This window comes from Ylistrum balloti, unplaced genomic scaffold (genome assembly GCF_031769215.1).
Source record: "Ylistrum balloti isolate Yb309-2 unplaced genomic scaffold, AGI_CSIRO_Ybal_v1 Utg369832, whole genome shotgun sequence".
NCBI lineage: Eukaryota > Metazoa > Mollusca > Bivalvia > Pectinida > Pectinidae > Ylistrum > Ylistrum balloti.
The window spans coordinates 43,549-65,267 of record NW_026781994.1 but is presented as its reverse complement, the minus strand read 5'-3'; the positions used below and the strand labels follow the sequence as shown (position 1 = coordinate 65,267).

The window sequence follows — 21,719 nt, the reverse complement described above, 5'->3', positions numbered from 1 at the left end:
TGGAAAATGTAAATGAAAATATATGGATTGAAAGTCCGTTTGTGAACCCCAATAGTGCCATAATGGTTATAAATGATGTTCGATCCCTATATACACACATGAAAATACAAAACCAACTCACAAGCAAGAATAAGTTTAGGTACAACAACACTATTACACCATCTAATCTTATTTTGGATGGAGTAACAATCCAACATTTCCCCCGATTGTCTGATTCTATTCGGTATTATTCTATTTTGCTATGTCTCGTTTACCATCCAATCAGCGCCCATATTGTTATTCCTGCAATCGTGTCACGATTTCACCGACAATATACATTGCAACTTTGTGAAAAGTACTATTTTTGCTTTTTTGTTTTTTCGTTTCATGTGATGTTAAAATTAAGTAATTATTAAAAGTCACTTCTCCCTACTAAATAATCAGCATTATTACGGTCAAGTTTATCCGTTATCAGTATAATGAATCGGATTAGTGTGTCCTGCTATGGACATTCAGCAGTATACTTCAGTGAGGTAGCACTATATAGTCGGCTTCAATTCCGCACTATCACAAGAAGTCTTACACGAACATTTCGCAGCCTCCGGGTTCACGAAACACATGCACTCATCTCGCATACATCGGGAGATCGTCCTCAAAATGACCCAGGGTGTTGATAGGACGTTGAGCATTATAAACCAAACCTGTACTTTATGTAAGTTCCATACGGCTAAACACATGCAACCATAAGCATATGCATAACGTATAGCTACACCAGTTTGATAAAAAAAAAATGCTACCGTCTACCTCAGGTTTACAAAGGCAAAAATCGAAAATTGTATCGTAAATCGATTAACCGACGTCTATTGAGGTGTTAGTCATATCTTGTAAAGTGACCAGGATCTTTCAGAAACAGACGAACAGACTTAAAACAATATCCCCACTTAGCCCCGAAAAGCTAGCCTCATAACTCAGGTTACTATCGGCCATCGGTCTAATCACTGTAGATATTGGAACATCCTACATGACGTTTCTGATAGCATCGGCGTTTCTTCGCTTGAGTGACGTGGTAATGGTTTGATGGCGTTTATCAGGAATATGGCTCGTGTGATATTGTGTAATGGCACCTACACCGATTGTATCTATATGGGCAACAAATCATGTATACAAATGTCACTGAAAGGAACGAACAGTATATACCACAGAATTTTATCGACGACGGCTCAGTAAGGACGATTCGTCCACTCTAATACACGTAACTACAGTACATTATATGTAAAGTATGTGGAAGTAGTGGTTTTCTAGTTGTTTGGACATTAGATCCAGCAAGGCTATTACATATGTGTTATACAACAAAACCATCACAGGTAATGGTATTTGGGAAAGTTGGTACACAACGTAAATAGAGATAAGGGTCACTCCAAAGTAATTTCAATTCAGCATCTCTCGGAAATTGACCGGGACATCAAAGTATGGAAGCCCTTCGGTCACATACAGTAATACGGACAAAGATTATCGAACTGAATTGGAATGTGGTGTCTTTTATATCATGGTAGATGGTTTTTATTTCATTGTAGATTGTATATGACATTTGATCAATCGACATAACGAAAAGACGAATACCCTCTACAGACGAATATTCACAAAAGACGAAAAGGTGATATGACGCCAAACCGAGGTAAGATAAAGCTAGAACCGTTCCATCAATGCAAAGGGCAATATTAAATTTGTTAAATTTGATGCTATGAAACAAAATACAGGTCAGTAGTAGAGGTAAGGATTTCCAATATTATTCGCACCTGTCGTTTTCCTGTATCATTCCCTACTGTGATGACAGTTTGTCTGTATTACATAGGGAATGCATAAAATCGCGTGTGTGCTGCGAATAAACCTGTAGAAAAAAATCGAGGCACTGAGATGAAACCGAAAGCTACTGAAGTGTTAGAATTCTAATTTCGTGCAGTGACAGGTGTAAGATATCATGTTCTTTGATGATAATAAAACGGTTTAATCAAAAAGGCGATAACTAGACACCATGTTACATAGAATGCAAAAGAACAACTGATGGGCTTTAGATTAGCAAACCGGGTCGTACAGCGAAAGTAAATTCAAAACGATAAATTTTCTCCTACTTCAAACCTAGCTGACTTGAAAAGTATGAGTTCTATTCGTGTAAAAGGAGTTGGTGAATTCGACAGTAACATTAATCAATCTTTGAAATAACATATACATATTTATGTGGAATAAAATGTTACTATGGCAAAAAAAAAGAGGGGGAGGGGGGCGGTTGTTCAGATATGCTTATCTGCAATGTGTATAACCAGGATTAACTAAGATTTGTTTATTGGAGTTTTTTGGGGGGATTTGGTTTTTTTTTTTTTTTTTTCGTTTGTTTGTTTTTGTTTTTTGTTTTTTGATGACAATCCCTGTTGTTCTTTGGGTTTTTTCCTCTGAAAATTGTGCATGTAAAAGTATATGGATATAGACTGAACTTGTATACAAATATTCATGCAGGAATGAAGTATTTGCGAACTTGCTGTAGTTGTGGTTATCGATTTATCACCAATTTAGTCAACGTCCTTCGAGTGAAATATAGTATTCATCATTTTTAAATATTTTATTCTTTCATTTCATCATTTATTTGTTCTTTCCTGTTTATATCACAATACACATGGCTTAAGTTTTCAATGTATTTACATAGTGTGTGGATACTATTTGTGTCTGTAAAGCAATAAAAACGGTCTTGGCTACATATCGATATGTGTTACATTGCAGAAGCTCGTAAGATAAAATACAAAAAATAAATAATAAAAAAAAATGCTGTCCGCCCTAAAATGATTGACCAACACATGGTAACGAGATCTTTTGTCAGTAGCTAGTGTTACTGACATTTTGTGTAATACCAAAGTCACAACAGTAACTGGATTCCAGTGTTGTCACGTAAATTATTCACGTAGATATCAGAACATTTATTATTGCTGCCTGGATTATATACACCACTATCGTAATTCTGAGACGGTAGCCAAACCGATACACTACTCCTACAGATTGTTTCATATCTATTGCCGAGATTTTTTTTTTCTGTACGCTTAATTTCGTTCGCCAAGTTTTTCGTCAGCCTAGAAACGTGTGAAAGTTACGATAGAATTCGGTGTTATATAATATTTACTCGATATTCATTGAAATCTATACATTGCTTTGAAGGAATGCCAAACTTGTATATACGTATCTATATTGAAGATAACATCCCCTCTACATCGAAGACAGATGGGAGGGTAATGATTATAACAAAAGTGGATGAGAACAAGGAGCAAAAAAGTCCTTTTTATCGAGACCAGGATAAACGCTTACTCTTCCGGAACACATGGTTTTATTCTTCTTGTACTTTTTCATGAATCTTTTTTTAATTCACATTTTACCTTAGTTGTATTGAATTCGAGTTTGAATTATGATTATGTTTAAATGTTTATTTAGAATTAGATCTAAATCTAATTATGATCTGCTATGTTCTTATATACATAAAAAAAGAGAAAGAAAATGGTGATACCTTAAAAGAGCTATATTTCGCCATAAAAAACTTAACATGACTTACATGAACTGACCTAGGTTTACATAGCGGATATCGAGGATAAAACAGAAGACGCTTACTCTTCCGGAGCCCCTGGTCTTATTCACCCTGTACTTTTTCAGGAGTCTCCTTGTAAGTCTTTCTTTTTTATACAATCGTTTTATTAAATTCTAATTTGGATTATAATTCTATTTTCTTGTTTTTTTGAAAGCCGGATAATACAATGAAAGCCTTTCTCGAATATCATTCGCCTGTTCAAAATTCATTTAATCATGAAAAAAATGTCCTTTGTGGTGGAGTTCAAAAGTCTCACCCCATTCTTAATGTACGTCTAGTCATCTATGAAACTACGTGAAACCGTCTGGGAGGATTGGATTTTTTCTATGTCCCTTTTGTGATGACCTGCGTGCAATTTGTGTTGACAATATATTATAACATGTGTTTGATTTTAGTGTTTAAGATCAATTGCAGTAAAATGTGTATCTCCATCTTCTCACAGACAAAAATCACACGTGGAGGACATAGAGCAGAGGAAAGATACGAATGGGTTATAGGAATTTCAGTCTAGCCCATAATCATTTGGACAGGTCCGGTTTGTTGGCCAGACCATAAATGCCTTTGAGTCCAAGCATGCTTCCAATGCCTATATTCCCGAGTGTTCTTGTTCATAGAACATTAACAAATTTCCAAAATAAAACAAAAAAACCATGGTTCATGCATTTGATTAAACTCCGATGGAAAATAATCATCTTCTCCGTCTATTCCTCCAAAAAAATGTGTCTAAATTTTATGATAAACGGTAAAGTTTGACATCAACATATCTCTGACAGTACATATATTACATTGACACACAGCGGACTCTCCTTAGACATATAGATGAGTTTCTCGCCCAAGTCTTCACATGTTTGGGATGTCTCTAATGATTTAGTAGGCATTTCGATACGTCTCAGATGATGTAGTAGGCATGGTTGTCCCATGGTGAGTTTGACAAGCATGGCAATGGCAAGAGAACATTTACTACTGGTAAAAAAGATACAGCAATAAATGTTTAATGTCCGTCCCAGTTGAAGCTTGGAGCGCCTCTAATGCATCTTCCTGTGATTTATGAAACTAGAACTCCAAGATTTCTTTAATATTTTATTACACATTAGTTACCAAGTAATACAATACTTTCTTAATCTAATATAGACAGAACTCTTTCTTCAGAATCAGCTAATGAATCACACACTGGTACATTTATTAAGATTTGAAAACATAATATGATATAAACAATTGAAATAACAGATCAAATCAGATAGTATTTAGATATACATACAATATATAAACAACGAAGAAAACATGACAACAGAATCATAGTCCAAATTCGAATTAAATACAACTGAGACTCTGAAAAGGTATTAGAAGAATAAGACCAGGTGTTCCGGGAGAGTAAACGTCTACATCTTCATCGATGACACCCAACATTTGAGTCTTGCTAAATCTCGTTCCCAAAAGAGAAAAAGGGAATGCTATGACAAACAAAATTACAATATTTTAAGAAGAAGAATAGATCTTGACTTGTGTCAGAATGCAGATTTGCTAGACTGGCAGATGATGTATTTTAAAATTGTTTTAGAGAATATTGACCGTCTCCGACTGTCAACCTTACCTAGCCATTTTACCTCATTCAGTCCCGAGGATACATAATCATGCATTTACTATCCTGTTGTTTTTTCTTCTCAATTCCCTTACGTACCTTAAATCTTCTGTTAGTAAGAAAATGCCACTCCTAGCTCCGTAGTATACAAAATCATTCTTATATTTATCCAATAAACCACAGTTTACGATTACAAGCCACTCCCTTCCGATCTTATTCCTTCCTTAGGGATGCACTTCATTTCCATAACACCATTTTTCCACACCTGCCACTAAACTACTTCTGATTAAGCCGCATGTAGACATTATTCGATATCACTGATAGTGATGTATTGTATTTCATTCATTAGCATCTTTATCATGTTATGTCAATGAACTTTAAATCGTTAGAGGTGACCTAAATATCGGTATCTATTTTCTTTTTAAAACCGCATTAAGGGCTCTGTTGTCGTAGACATTGTTCTTTTTTTGTGAAGATGACATTACTTACTTAGATTGACCAAGGATTATTTGGCAGGTGTCGTGCCCTTATTCTCTTCACTGCCTTTAACTTGACGTCCCGCATAACTGAGATAGCAGAAACGACTAGTTATCCTGTGGTCAGTTAATGTCATGCATCGAAAAAAATGTTTAAAGACATCGACGAAAAAGAAACGAGAAACATCTGTTGTAATGAAATATGTAGAAGGAGGAACCTAACGAAAACAGGCATTCGGCATTTGGGTGGACATCAGGTCCTCAGCCTGATATTATGCCTCTGGCCTTCGGCATTTGGGTGGACATCAGGTCCTCAGCCTGATATTATGCCTCTGGCCTTCGGCCTTTGGGCGGATATCAGGTCATCAGCCGGATATTGGGCGGGGTATCAAAATGGTAAAATACTGACCTTGCCACCAGGGCCTTAATTACAGAAGATCTCTTCATCTCTGTCGGATTTCAGATTAGAAAGATATAAATGTATTGTACCTTAAGTTTCGATAAGTGTCAGGTTCCGGAATAACAAGGAAACATATACAAGTTTCATCCTGTTTGGATTCTGGAATCCGGTTAAGTTATGAAATCCGTGCACTGAATTCCATGTACCATGTATCACCTCTCACAGATGGTACCAGCTTGCCTGGAAATTCAGAGGTTTTCACACAGTTAAGTGGAATAGGAAAACCGTGCTTTTTATATAGTTTATCGGTATACACCAGAAACACAAGCCAACTTCCTCGTTAGCAAATATAGACAAAGGACACATATAATGGATTACATGTATAAGTGTTTATATCCTTTGTGATATATACTATATATACTTCAAGAAAGTATCTAATACTTCAAAACGAATTAAATGTCTGTCTGTTTGAACAATCAATTGACATGTCCATAGGCGTCATTGACATTCTAGTCAATGTTTTCTGTGGTTTCATAAATCATCATCATATCGTGTTTAGAGCCCCACCCACAATTACTTGGAATTTATAGACAATTAGGAATATCAAATGCCTATGAAACCCAAGCAACTGGGCTCCACCTTTACCCATCAATTTTAGACCTCTCTATGTATGTTGGTTTCACTAAACCGTTCTTATTATTAATAAAGCTACGACTTTGAGGCATTTGCGAGCTTTCAATTCAGTTTATTTTTAAGATCCATTTTTACCGAACCAGACATGACACGTATCTTCTAATCCAATTCAAATAACAATATACTGAGGTTTTCGACCACTGGTAACCATATATGTTATGAAAACATAAATCCCGGATCATATATTTGTGGGTTTTATTTCTATGTACACCGGTTATGTTGCTGTATAGCATCGGTTCCGATACATCCACATCAGATGTTGTTTGTAGTGTTGAGGTACAAAATTGTTCAAAAGACTCCCGATGTCATGGACAAAGCAATCGTATTTTTATCATATCTACTTATGTTCATAAAATGGCTTTAACCCAAGAGCATGGTTATTTTTTCAGTAAATATAACGAAAGAATTCTTCTTCAGAAATACATAAACCTGTGATATTGCTATTGGCTACTATGACTAAGATCCATAGTCGGCAATTCTATGAAGACTGTGATGAATAATGTATAAATAAAGGTTTAGATCTGCCGAACTAATTATAGTACTGTAATGAGACACTAGTGCACGAGTACAAGCTGCCAAGAAATCGTAAGAAATTAAGATCAACGATTCTTAATCAGAAGTCTACGGCGCATGGATCACCAAGTTTATGTACATATGAATACAAGTACTCCATTGGTCTGTCCCGTTGTCTGTTGTGTTCGTCTTGATGTACAGCGCTCCGAAACATACAGTGTAAATTGATCTGCTGTATAGCTTCATTATGGCATAATATGTTGTTCTGAGGGCGTGAAATGACACAGAAAAATGTACAGGACGAACCAACTAAATCCTTCAAAGAATTTCTATGGTTAAAAACTGTTCCATTTTCAACAATATATTTACATGTTACAATATAGAACCTAAATTGATTTCTTTCTATCAATAAACGTCATATTGTAGCGTCCGTTTTACTCATTATCCGTAAAAGTGAATACGGACGGGTTGCTGTACCATCAAAAGCCATTCCATGCTGGAAAAGGACGTTCATATATTAAGGAAATTAATTCATAGCGAACAGATTTTAAGAGAAGATCAATGTGATTTATATTTCTTCCCGTAATCTTCAGAAAAGACAAATCAATAATAATACATGCCTCTAGTTTGTTCAAAATACAAAATTCAATATTCCATTACGATAACAAATAGCTGTTGGTTATATTCTACTTACAATTATCATTTAACAGTCGTAAATCTGTTGAAGACATATTAAATATAATTCCTCCGGCACCTATAAAATAGATTGCTTTGCCCCACAGGATCTGAACGAGACCACATACTCTATATTATTATCTTTGATTTCTTGAATTACAACACACGTAAATGTCGTAATTCAGATTGGAATTCAGGATGATAAAAAAGAATGACCTTTGAACACCGTTCCTCCTTAGCAGTTACTGACATGAGAGAACACCGACACCATTCAAGCATGGAAAATAACGAAATTTATATAATCCTTTGAAATTCTGGAACAACCTGAACTTATAATATGCGTTTTGTCAATAAAGAACAAACTTTCTTGGTGTTTCATATGGTTTGTTTCATCGGTTTTTGGTGTTTTTATAATTGTTTATGTGTGAACTATTTAAATATATATAAAACAAAACTTTAATTAAACAGGAAATATTTCTTTAAATCCGGTTTCGCTATTCTATGACAGGTGGTGATCTAGCTTTGACATGCATCGATGAAATATAAAATTTTATTAACCATTGAACCATATAAATATGATTAATCATCATTTCATTGACTTTTAATTGTTGAATGATATTTATGTACTATTAATGGATGGATACAATAATGATTCTTTCATCGTTTATTCATGGATGTATCATATAGATCTTATTTAATGGATTGTTTCACGGATCACTATGGAAGGACAAAATCAATTCTGTTTCACTTATTTATGGATGGTAAGATATTGTTTGTCAGATGAGACTGTCTACAAGTATCACTTTACTTTATATAGACAGTATATCAAAGACGAAAAACACTTAATATTTTTTAAGATAAGGAATCTTCATAATTTATGTAAAAATAAAGACTCTATGGTCTATGAATAAATGTCCGTCAAAAACACCAAATCCAAAGCTCTTATAAACCCTAGTCTGAAAACAAAACAAACCGCATAGGATCAGGAAAAGCACACATGATTTCAAACATCGGACATTCTTGACAATTGAGGAAATGAAATAAATGTTTTATTCGAAGACACAATAGTATCAATGCAGAAACAATAATTTATTTCTAGATTAGTTGCGTATAAAACCGGATTATCTTAAAGCAGCGTAGGGCATTCTTATCAATCCCGACAACGGAGACAATACAACAGAATTGTAAATATGTTTGATTACAAGAAACATATTTTAAAAGTAGTCAAGTTGCGCTCCTCTCTTTCCAACGCTATGTACTTCATATTTTAGATATCAAAGTATCATATTATATTATATTATAATTATACATAATTATACACAGATTTAGAATAATTTCGTGAAATGAAAAATATTTGAAGACACACTACCTCTAACTCTAAACTATTATCAATTACACCAATCAGCGTTAAAAATGAACATTAAATCGGACTCGAAAACTTAACCCTTGACAGTTCAGGATGTAAGCAATTAAATGACAGACTAGGTCTTGTCAATTAGTTTTGAACCTTTCAGCAAAATAATCACTTCAGGAAGATTCCAAAACGGACAAAGTCGTTTCTGAATTCAATTTTGGAAAGTGCGAAATTAATTGAGAAAGAAGCATAGACTAGTGTCGTTTTTCCCCATTAAAGTGAGAATTTGATTGAATTTGATACCGGTATTGGAATATGTGTTTTTGTATTGTATCATGTAATGTAAAAATGAAACACCGTAATTGTTTCCAATAATTTTGATATCAAAGTAACATTCAGAATAGTAATGCATTTGATAAAACAATCGTCCAGAACGACCTCTGAAGTCCGGTTTGAATTGTAAGTTATTCTTGTATAAAATGCGAGACTATTTCCCAAAAAAAGACACCACAACCCTTTGGTATGAAAGTTTTTACTAATTGAATCGCGTTCAAAGTCACTGCCGACCTTAACATAAGACAAATCTACGTGTGCATATTCACCCTGTTATTTTCAAAACCAACAAGGGACAATTATGTTTTATTGTCGTATTCATAGCCAATCAATCAGTTTTAAATTATGAAATTCACTGGCCATATATATAATTTTACTTCTGATGTTGCAAAAAGATTATGGTACATACTAGCCTTTTTGACCAACAGAATATTAGAAAAGTTGGTCAAGACTGCATTTCTTCTACGCCCATCACAATTTATATCTTAAACACGAATTCTGATGACTGAAGACTATTTTCTCATCAAATATGTAATACATATTTTAGTGAAGTAAAATATGTATGCTTAAGAATGCAGGTACGTATGCAAGCGGTTGCGACTCAAAATCGTTAATTGATTTACAGGAGTAGGTTATAGTTTATACATGAAATAGATAATTGATTTACGCAAGAAACACCGATACCGAGAATGAGCACCTCATTAATATAATATTGCTAGAGACAGAATGTTTTCGAAATCTAAGATAATGCCCATTACCATTCGCTTGAGGTTGTTTGTTGCACAGAAGCGCTATCAAAGAGCTGAATTTTGTGTATTTGTAAATTATTTTGATTTCACAAGAAATTTTGTTAACGACCATTCCATTTCCAGATAGTGTTTTTTCCATTCTAAAATTGTCTGCATTCCACGATACCCAAGACATATATATCTTGCTTATAACACGAAACAATAGCTATGTGTCTTGTTTTAAGACACATTTGTCCTCCACGAGAACATATTACATTTCAGGTCATCTAATTACAAACATTATATACATGTACATTCGTGCATGGTCCGTATTAAAACAGCCATCAATTTTACCCATGTTGAGACATAACTACAAATTTTAAAAAATTTAAAGTTTTTAAGATTTTAAGCGATAGGTATGATGAATATATAGGGTGAATTAATTAGGCTTACCTTAAACAACCTCAGAATGTTAGCGACCATGATGGACACAGTACTTGAAGCCGCACCTATCACTCCCGCCACAGGTTTGACCGGGGTATATTTCGGGGTACTTCCATTATCACAATGGTAGTCCGTAATGTCTATGGTGGTCAATTGAGCCTTGATGAAATCCATGCACTGCTCGAGCGCGTACGTGTCCGAGCTACAGGTATCCAGTACGTGCAAGCCGAGATTTAAACCAGGTAACAACTCATCGTCCTTATTAATCTTATCAACTGCAAACAACATAGCTTCTAAACGTTGTATACCCTTTTCTTTTTTAATTTTTCCACAGCTATTGCCTTGTTGACCTTTCTCATGCATTGGAAAAAGTCCTCCGAAAATTATATCCCCGTCGACTTGAAGTTTACCTTTGTCTAAAGCACTCACGTGTTGATGAATAACAGAAAAACAAAGTAACAAAACAATAGCACAGTTGATTTTGGCATTTTCCATTGTGAACATTTAGTTGGAGATAGGTATTGAGAGCTGTGATATAGCTTTCGACACGTTTTCCCATGCTATGCAACGCTTAGGCTAGTGTTCCATCCATACCACTGAGGTACAGACTGGCGATATATCGTTTCGAGGAAAGAGGCGAGTAAACTTACGTTATGCGCATGCGCATAGTCGAGTGGGTTTTTTCCTGTGTGGTACATAATGAAGAGAAGTGATCAGTGTGTTTGCTGAAGGATCGATCGCTGAGGTGCCGGGTATAAAGAAGGACCTGATCACAGAATACTCACATCAGCATGTGTGGTGTGTATCACTGCACACGATAGCCTATCTCAAGGTGGAGTTTTGATTTACAAATTACACCACTTGGAATCTGGCGAGAGGCGTACTATCAGTAATTGGGAAACCCTGAGCAAGCATACATTCTCGAATAAACATACGGTCATTTAAACCTTAAAACACAGTGTCAGTAAATCCATTCCATTTAAAACAGAATATAAGCGAGAGTCTCGCGTTCGAAGTATTCAATTTCGTCTGTTACATTTTGATAAAACAAAAAAAGCGGAACATATGGCAACTAAGGGTATCATGTTGTTGTTGTTGGGTTTTTTTAATTTTTAAACACAGATACGTTATATGTAATTAAAACTAACAATTTTGTTTACACAGTAACCTACTTTATTTACTGCGAGTCCTTACTTAACCTTATACACGTAGTATGCACGTGATAACTTTTTTGGTTTCGGTTGCTTATTCTATCTATACATCTATTGTACACAGATAATGCAATCGAGCCCAGAAAACCTGATACAAATTTGTATAAACCTTGCGTTACACTGCACATTTAAGTTTGAAAATTTGCTTCAGCTAACGTAAACGGTGTGGCGTGTACAATCTGGAGCACTTGACAACTTTAAGCACACTGACTATCAGATATTTATCATCGGCAAATTCCACCATCCGGTATCTACATCATACAATTATGCAAGTTTTTTTTTTTTCATTTTCCAAGAGCCGTACTCTATCATGATAAGTTGTTGATGGAGGGGGGAGGGGAGCGTAGATACTGATGCGGAAACACATTATTCATACTTATAGAGAGAAGCTTTGTTATGTTTTAATTTTATGTAAATGTGATCAGATGGATTCTATTCTTAGCATTTTTTAAAAGTTAAATGTATTCCACTTTCTGTATGTCGTTAACATAGCAAAACATGGCGTATGTACAAATTCATCATGACGCTCTTTTGAACAAAATTGATGCTGGGCTAAATTGTTATTGTGCTAAAATAAGTAAATTTACAACAAATTGTATTATACTACATGTCTAAGAATCTATTTATCATGAATGGATTCGTACTGACTATAAAACATCAATATACATACTATTATATATACATTGTAGAATAGAAATGATGTGTCATGTTTATACACCTCGATAAAACCTTAATACAACGTATTAAATCTATATTGACTTTAAACTCCAAATAATGACACCTGTTTATGCACAGTAACAACTTGATAAACACAAAGTTGGAACACCTGGTCTTATTCTCCTTATAATTGTTCTGGAATCTCCGTGTAAATCTTTATTTTGTTCATATTAAACACTAGTTTGAATTATGATTATGTTGCCATGTTGGTATTTTCTTGATGTTATTTGGTTATGTAAAAGAAAACCTCGATAGATTATCCATCTGTTTTACACAGTAAGACAAGGATATACCGACCCACGTTTTTTAAAAGCCAATTCATAGTCCAATGTTTCAACTTCTACCCAATAGATCAGAATTTCCAAATGTCATTTATAGATGTTCATATCTTCAACGAAATTCTGATTTGATTATTATATCTGAACTTCAATAATCATTCATGCATTTATAGGACAAAAACCACAAGCATGTAACCGGATGATATGAAATAGTTTGAAACTATACAAATAGACAGATTAATTTCTTATACATTGTGTATGTAGAACCTGGATAGCATAACCCAACCATTTGGCAATTAATCCACGAACGAGATATCTCAAAATCACTCTTCCCTTGTTTCTTTGGTCTAACTTAAGTTGAACAAAAATCCTAACCAAAGAAAAAAAACAGAGTATATCAATACAACAAATATCATTTAGTTACTAGTTGATATTCTAAAAGAAAACCTATTCCTGTCAGACGAAGGGTGATTTGTAATAGACGGGAAGCTAAGGATACATCAGAGAGCTTATGTAACAAATACAAAATCGGTTTTTACTTAAAAAATTATTTGTCTTGATAGACAATGCTCGCGATTGAAAAATAATTGTAACGATACATTTCTATCACGTAATTACCTTGTTATCAGTGTAATAACAAACAAAACATCGCTTTGGTTACATTGTATGAACACATCTTATATCATCAGGATGTCCGATTGAAGTTTTCTATTTTTTCAGTCGAGAAATAATTTCATGGCGTCATATGCATTGAGACAGCTTTTACACAGAGTGACAACATTTTAAATTAAATTTCATTTAACAATTTAAATCTTTTTACGAATACTTGTTTTTATATCGAAGTAAAACAGAATTTTAAATCCTTTTCGTATCAAATTAGCGAACCACGCCAAGAATGATTTACACAATCTTGTATCAACTAAAAATTCCTGCCAGCTCCTCTATACACACATTTCATGTTTATTAGTGTTCTAAATTACTTTACGCTAACAAGGGATTTATTGGATGTAAGTGTATTCAGCATTAGGTGAAGTACTATCTTTTGACCTTATCTTGTACATGAATGTAAATTAGGGGACGAGTAGTTCAGTTTCTTTCATTTGTATGCTCCATACACTGTATACGATGGAAATTTTGCTTGTTTCATTTCCGCTCAGGTGAAAAATTCTCTCTTAAATTCATAAAACACGTCTTTCAGTTTTTTTCAATGAATTTATAGTGATGAAAAAGTTACGAATAATGCAGTTTTGTATTTATTTGTCTCTTGAAGAGGATGAGTTGTTGAGAAAGCTCACCAAATGCGTTTGTCCCAACTGTAGTTGTTATTGCTCTGAATGTGTATGATAGGGAAGTACGGCTTGTCCTTAAATTAGTTACCCTTGATACGTTTTGCATTGTATGATATCTAGTTCATTGTTTATACATAATATCACATACAATAGCATGCACGTGTATCGGAAGCTCGTGTCATTTCGTGGAAATCAATCCAAAACTATTTTTAGCGTATCCAGAATCTATGAAAAATATTTCCTCTAACTCGCGTATGAATTGTAGAGCTTCCCGGATGCTGAAGAAATGAAAAGTCACGACTGTTTAGGTTAGATAGGGGAGTGTATTTGACCATCTCTATTTCCCGTGGCTCTAAAAGAAACTCCAAAAAACCCTTCTAATAACATGATTTTACTTATCCGAGATTGAACAAATGACATACAAATTAAAAGCACCTTTTGAAACCATTTCGAATCTGATGCAATGACAAGCTTTAAGACGACAATAGCCGAGGTGAATTTAAAGTGTTATCTTAAGTGGTTACCAAGCAATGATAAATAAATAATTCTGAAAATGCAACTTTATTTAATCTTTGAAATGTATGCTAACAAGAAAACGCAAGTGAAATCAATTAATGGTTCTAAATAAGGCTTAATGAGCGTTATTAATCTGTCGCGGCGATAGAGTGCCCGATCGATTCTTACTCGAACGCAGAAAGCACTGACGTCAAAGCGAATAAAAACGTTCACTGTTTAAAGTGATGAAGTTTGTAAAACATTGGCTGAAAAATAATAAAACAGCAGGACCATTTGTATAACAACAAAGACTTTGAGACTTACAATAGTGAATGTGTAAGAACTTAAATTTAATGTTAGGTTACAAACTGGTAGATTTCACCCTGATGTTACAAGTGGGAGCAGTGGTCTTACACATACACTGTAGATATTTCGTTTCCTTTTTTGAAAAAAAAAAACAATCAAAAGGCTCCTTATGATAAAAAATGCCGTTTGATGTGGAATCGGATGTTAGATCCTGTATATGTATCGTGAAAACTGTAATGTTAAATTTATTTCTTTTTTCTTTTTTTAATTTTTGTTATTTTGCAATAAGTAATTAATTCATGTAACAAACAACATCATATCTTTGTAATGTTGTATTTGAAACTGTTGATTATATATCACAAGAAAGCAAAGCGTATGTGACAATGGCAAAACATGAATTGACAAAGGCAAAATGTATACGTAGATCCATAAAAAGAGGAAATTAGTATAAGACCGGATATTTCTGGGGAAGTTTTCAGATTAACCAGCGACGCCCACTCTACTTTATGTATGTAAAGTCAAATTAATGGCACATCGTCAAACTGAGTGTGTTATGAATAAGACGGCAGGACTTTCAACAAACAGTAATAAAACCAATTTAGATATTGCACAATGCTACCACCGGGCTTCCATCAAAAAAGTAATAACATCGGATCAGACATCATACAATTATACTACCGGGCTTCCAACAAAACAATAAAAACATCGAATTAGACATCATACAATGATACCACCGGGCTTCCAGTGAAAAAATAATAACATCGAATTAGACATCACACAATGATACAATCGGGCTTCCATCAAACCAGCAATAACATCGAATCAGACATCATACAATGATACCACCGGGCTTCCACCAAAACAATAGTAACATTGAATTAGACATCATACAATTATACTACCGGGCTTCAACCAAAACAATAAAAACATCGAATTAGACATCATACAATGATACCACCGGGCTTCCATCAAAACAATAGTAACATCGAATTAGACATCATACAATGATACCACCGGGCGTCCACCAAAACAATAGTAACATCGAATTAGACATCATACAATGATACCAACGGGCTTCCACCAAAACAATAGTAACATCGAATTAGACATCATACAATCGGGCTTCCATCAAACCAGCAATAACATCGAATTAGACATCACACAATGATACCACCGGGCTTCCACCAAAACAATAGTAACATCGAATTAGACATCATACAATGATACCACCGGGCTTCCACCAAAACAATAGTAACATCGAATTAGACTTCACACAATGATACCACCGGGCTTCCACCAAAACAATAAAAACATCGAATTAGACATCATACAAATGATACCACCGGGCTTCCATCAAAACAATAATAACATCGAATTAGACATCACACGATGGTACCTACAGGCTTCCATCAAAAAAGTAATGACATCGGATCAGACATCATACAATTATACTACCGGGCTTCCACCAAAACAATAAAAACATCGAATTAGACATCATACAATGATACCACCGGGCTTCCACCAAAACAATAATAACATCGAATTAGACATCACACAATGATACCACCAGGCTTCCATCAAAACAATCATAACATCGAATTAGACATCACACAATGATACCACCAGGCTTCCATCAAAACAATCATAACATCGAATTAGACATCACACAATGATACCACCGGGCTTCCCACCAAAACAATAGTAACATCGAATTAGACATCATACAATGATACCACCGGGCTTCCACCAAAACAATATTAACATCGAATTAGACATCATACAATGATACCACCGGGCTTCCACCAAAACAATAGTAACATCGAATTAGACATCACACAATGATACCACCGGGCTTCCATCAAATAAATCAAAACATCGAATTAGACATCATACAATGATACCACCGGGCTTCCATCAAAACAATAATAACATCGAATTAGACATCACACGATGGTATCTACAGGCTTCCATCAAAAAAGTAATGACATCGGATCAGACATCATACAATTATACTACCGGGCTTCCACCAAAACAATAAAAACATCGAATTAGACATCATACAATGATACCACCGGGCTTCCATCAAAACAATCATAACATCGAATTAGACATCACACAATGATACCACCGGGCTTCCACCAAAACAATAGTAACATCGAATAAGATATCACACAATGATACCACCGGGCTTCAACCAAAACAATAATAACATCGAATTAGACATCACACGATGGTACCTACAGGCTTCCACCAAAACAATCATAACATCGAATTAGATATCACACAATGATACCACCGGGCTTCAACCAAAACAATAATAAAATCGAATTAGACATCACACAATGATACCACCGGGCTTCCATCAAATAAATCAAAACATCGAATTAGACATCACACAATGATACCACCGGGCTTCCACCAAAACAATAGTAACATCGAATTAGACATCATACAATGATACCACCGGGCTTCCACCAAAACAATAGTAACATCGAATTAGACATCATACAATGATACCACCGGGCTTCCACCAAAACAATAGTAACATCGAATTAGACATCACACAATGATACCATCAGGCTTGCATTGAAGCAATAATAGCATCGAATTAGACATCATACAATGATACCACCGGACTTCCTTCAAATCAATAATAACATCGAATTAGACATCACACAATGATACCACCAGGCTTCCATCAAAACAATCATAACATCGAATTTGACATCACGACATCACACAATGATACCACCAGGCTTCCATCAAAACAATCATAACATCGAATTAGACATCACACAATGATACCACCGGGCTTCCCACCAAAACAATAATAACATCGAATTAGACATCACACGATGATACCACCGGGCTTCAACCAAAACAATAATAACATCGATTTAGACTTCACACGATGGTACCTACAGGCTTCCACCAAAACAATAATAACATCGAATTAGACATCACACAATGATACCACCAGGCTTCCATCAAAACAATCATAACATCGAATTTGACATCGCACAATGATACCACCAGGCTTCCATCAAAACAATCATAACATCGAATTAGACATCACACAATGATACCACCGGGCTTCCATCAAATAAATCAAAACATCGAATTAGACATCACACAATGATACCACCGGGCTTCCATCAAATAAATCAAAACATCGAATTTGACATCACACGATGATACCAAAGGGCATCCACCAAATAATATCGACGTCAATTAAGACATAAAACAGGGGTACCAACGGGTACCCACCACACAATATTATCGTCGATTAGGACATTACACAGGAATGCCAACGGGAACCCACCGACAATTGTTAAATTGAATCTGACATGACGCAATTATACCACCAGGCACCCGATCGGAAGCTTAACCTCAAGAGCCTAGACGAAAGGTCGGTGCTTTACCACTTACCTCTCGAATACCCTTTTTCATTGATGATAGATGTTAATTTCTGATTTTTTATTAGGGATCCCAACTGCGAGAAGTTTGACATTAGCTGAAGGACTACAAGAATGAAACACAACATACTTGCCAGCCTGATCCAGCAAGCTGTTACATGTATAGAAAAGGGGTATTATGTGGTTAAAACAATATTGATAGGCTGGGCAAGGATCGCGTGAAGATGAGCCGTGTTGTCACTTCAGCCATATTGCAAGCTGTAGATAATGGGTCCCTGGGATTAGCGCGGACTCTAGATCTATATTGTCTTTTATATGTTGAGAACGACACAGACCTAGATAATATGTCAGGGGTCACTAAGCCACGGAGCTTAGTCCAATGTATATGTTATATATATATCAATCAATAGCCCGGCTTTTATACAAAATTAAGTTACTACTGTTTGAATGTTCTAAATTAACCAAATTATAATAAAAGGAATTGAAAAATTTCTCCTTTGGACAACCTTGAAATTATGGTTTCGAAAAAGAACGATTGTTTCATATTAGATTCACATGAGAAAATAAAAAAAAGTTTACATTTTGTATTATTCTCGTTTTCGAACATTAAAAAGAATAAAACAAAACCGAATGGTATGTCTTTGTTATAAACATTATGTTATCACTTACATATATAGCAATGAAATTAGCATTTAGATACCTGGAATATCGGGTGTGTTTGGGAACATTTTAGTTAGGACAACATTATAAGATCTATTAAGTTTCTACATAATTACTTAATGAATGCCGGGCCCATCACCATTATGACATGGGTTCCTTTGAACTTGTAGAATCGATAAATCAATATCTTGTTGTTGGCTGATGACATGATTATTTGTAGGAATTAAGAATGCACAAAACTGTAGTCCGCGATTAAACAAGTCCAGTGAGAAAATGGCATATTTCTCCAATAACTCGATAAAATAACTTTAAATGATTGACCGCAAGTGTCAGCTAATGTTAAAGCTGACCAATTTTCATTAAGTGCCGAACTATGCAAATGTACAATATTCCCCAAGCTGAAATCTAGGATAGGGGAGGATGGATCTGTATTCTGTTAGTGGTCTTGGAGGAAAGTATCAGTGAAATGGTGTCCCTATCTGTACTGCTTCGAGAATACCACAATTTCCAATAGGTTTCTGACAAAGCATTAAGCTCCTAGTGACTATTGGGTTACGGATGAAGAAACTGGTTGTGTTATCATTGACAGAAATATAGATATCTAGGTGTACAAGTTTTCCACTGACAGCAGGAATAGTCTCCGTGTAAATCTTTCTTGATATTTTACACTAATTTAGTCAAATTTGAGTTCGAATTACGATATCGTTATTAACATAGTGTTACTCTATGGTAGAAATTTATCTGCAAGTGGTGTAAGAAAGAAAATTTCATATTCTTATGACATATCAGATGGTATACTGATTCTTTATAACTGTACTTCAGAAGAACCTGCTAATACCATTACGTGAACCAATCACGGAGAGGAGATCACGTACGCATTTCTGTTGGTAGGTTCATCTACGAAATTTCTTTCTGTGATGAATTTTCTTTAATTGTTAACTCCCTCTCTAACACATAAGAAACATAATGGTTTTTCGGAGAGCATTTTGAGATTCTCACCACAGACTTCTTCAGCAACTAATCTAGGAGCTGTTTATAGTTTTCGTAGATATTCTTGGAACGGTGCACTGAAACGAATACCTTCATTTGCAAGATAATCGGATCCATGGATTTGTTACCAAGTAATGATTATGTGATTCTGTGAACCTTTTCCTAATGAAATATGATTGGGTGTATTGTAAAATCTTCAATTTTACAGATGGTAGACACTGCTAGTGGACTTTTAGTCACCGATGTTTCCCACTACGAAAGCCCACCCCATCACCTCTCCATGCAATCTAGATTTTGAAATGTTTTCGATCACTTTCCTCTGTTACCTTCTAAGCTTCAGAATTAAGGCCCTTAGCATCAATGACGAGTCAAAGAAGGACGTAACAGCTGTATAATGCAGCTTAATCTATTGTTTGGTTCTACTGTACATCTTAATCTGACTACAAAGTTGCATTAAAAAGAATATTCACTATTGTGCTTTTTGTACAACCCTAGGACAAATTATAACTTTCAAATTACTGGCTTTAGTCTTGCGAAACCTAGGTATTCACCTACTTCGCCTATTACTAGTTACCCCTGTTTTTTCAAATTTTGACTTAATTATAAACCCAATTGCTCATATCATGACCAGCTTGTTCGATCTGACTGAATGCCACGGTTACTCAAATCCGAGAAAGCAAGAGTTTATTACTATAGCAAAAATTGAAAAGTATACTGTGTATCATAACCTTCTTCCTCTCGGTTGTTCAGCCCCCTTTCAATAACAACTCTCCCACCCCCGCCCCGACCCTGTTCCCATTACTTCGTTCTGGTCTGTACCCGTCAACTGGAGCATGTGTTAAATCACAGCACAATCACACGACTGGTTTGTGAGTTGTGTTTATAGACAGTCTGTTTGTATGTTTAGACCCTGTTTGTTGTAACCTACACACCACTTCAGTCGTTAATTACAACAGTGTGTATTACTGACGAACCAGAATAAATATTTAACTTTTATCGATAAAATCACAAGTCGACTTAGGAAAACAAAACAGGGATGTGTTTATTTATCGGGATATACCAAACGGAGATAGCTTTGCAATCATGGATTTTCCTTTTATTCAATCCATGTCGCTGGGTTTTAATTAGAGTTGATATGTGCCTTGATTTTTTTTCGTTAGATGTTTGACTTTGATCGTGCCAAATTTGCTCACAGAACGTGCAGATTCAAAGATAATTAACAAATTAAAAATGTTTTTTTGCGATAAGTTTACATAATTCGTATCTTTATAATTGCATTTTCTCACACACTGCTATTGATTGAGTAGAAATGCAATTTGAATGTATAAATATGACCAGTATCGATTTGTACTCTGCTGTGATAACCATCAATTTGACTTGGTGAATGTTTGTGCTATTGATTCTAAATAGGTTACTTAAACATGCAACGTTAGATAAAATAAAACAATTACCAAAAGAACCATGGATATGGTAAACAGATATACGCACCTTATTTTATCAGTCTGTACATATTTCTCGTTTTCCTGCTCCAAGCGATGCAAATTTGTACTTTCAGTTCAAT

The 21,719-nt window shown here is 35.0% G+C and overlaps 1 protein-coding gene across 1 annotated transcript in view; it reads right to left on the bottom strand.

Annotated features, from left to right (window-relative positions):
* LOC132545242 (metabotropic glutamate receptor 8-like) overlaps positions 1–11,291 on the bottom strand; it is a 100,506-nt gene extending 89,215 nt beyond the window's left edge. Inside the window, exon 1 of the mRNA XM_060208918.1 lies at positions 10,806–11,291. Within this exon, the coding sequence (XP_060064901.1) occupies positions 10,806–11,291 (486 nt within the window). The remainder of the gene's footprint in view (positions 1–10,805) is intronic.
* Positions 11,292–21,719: the final 10,428 nt, after the last annotated feature.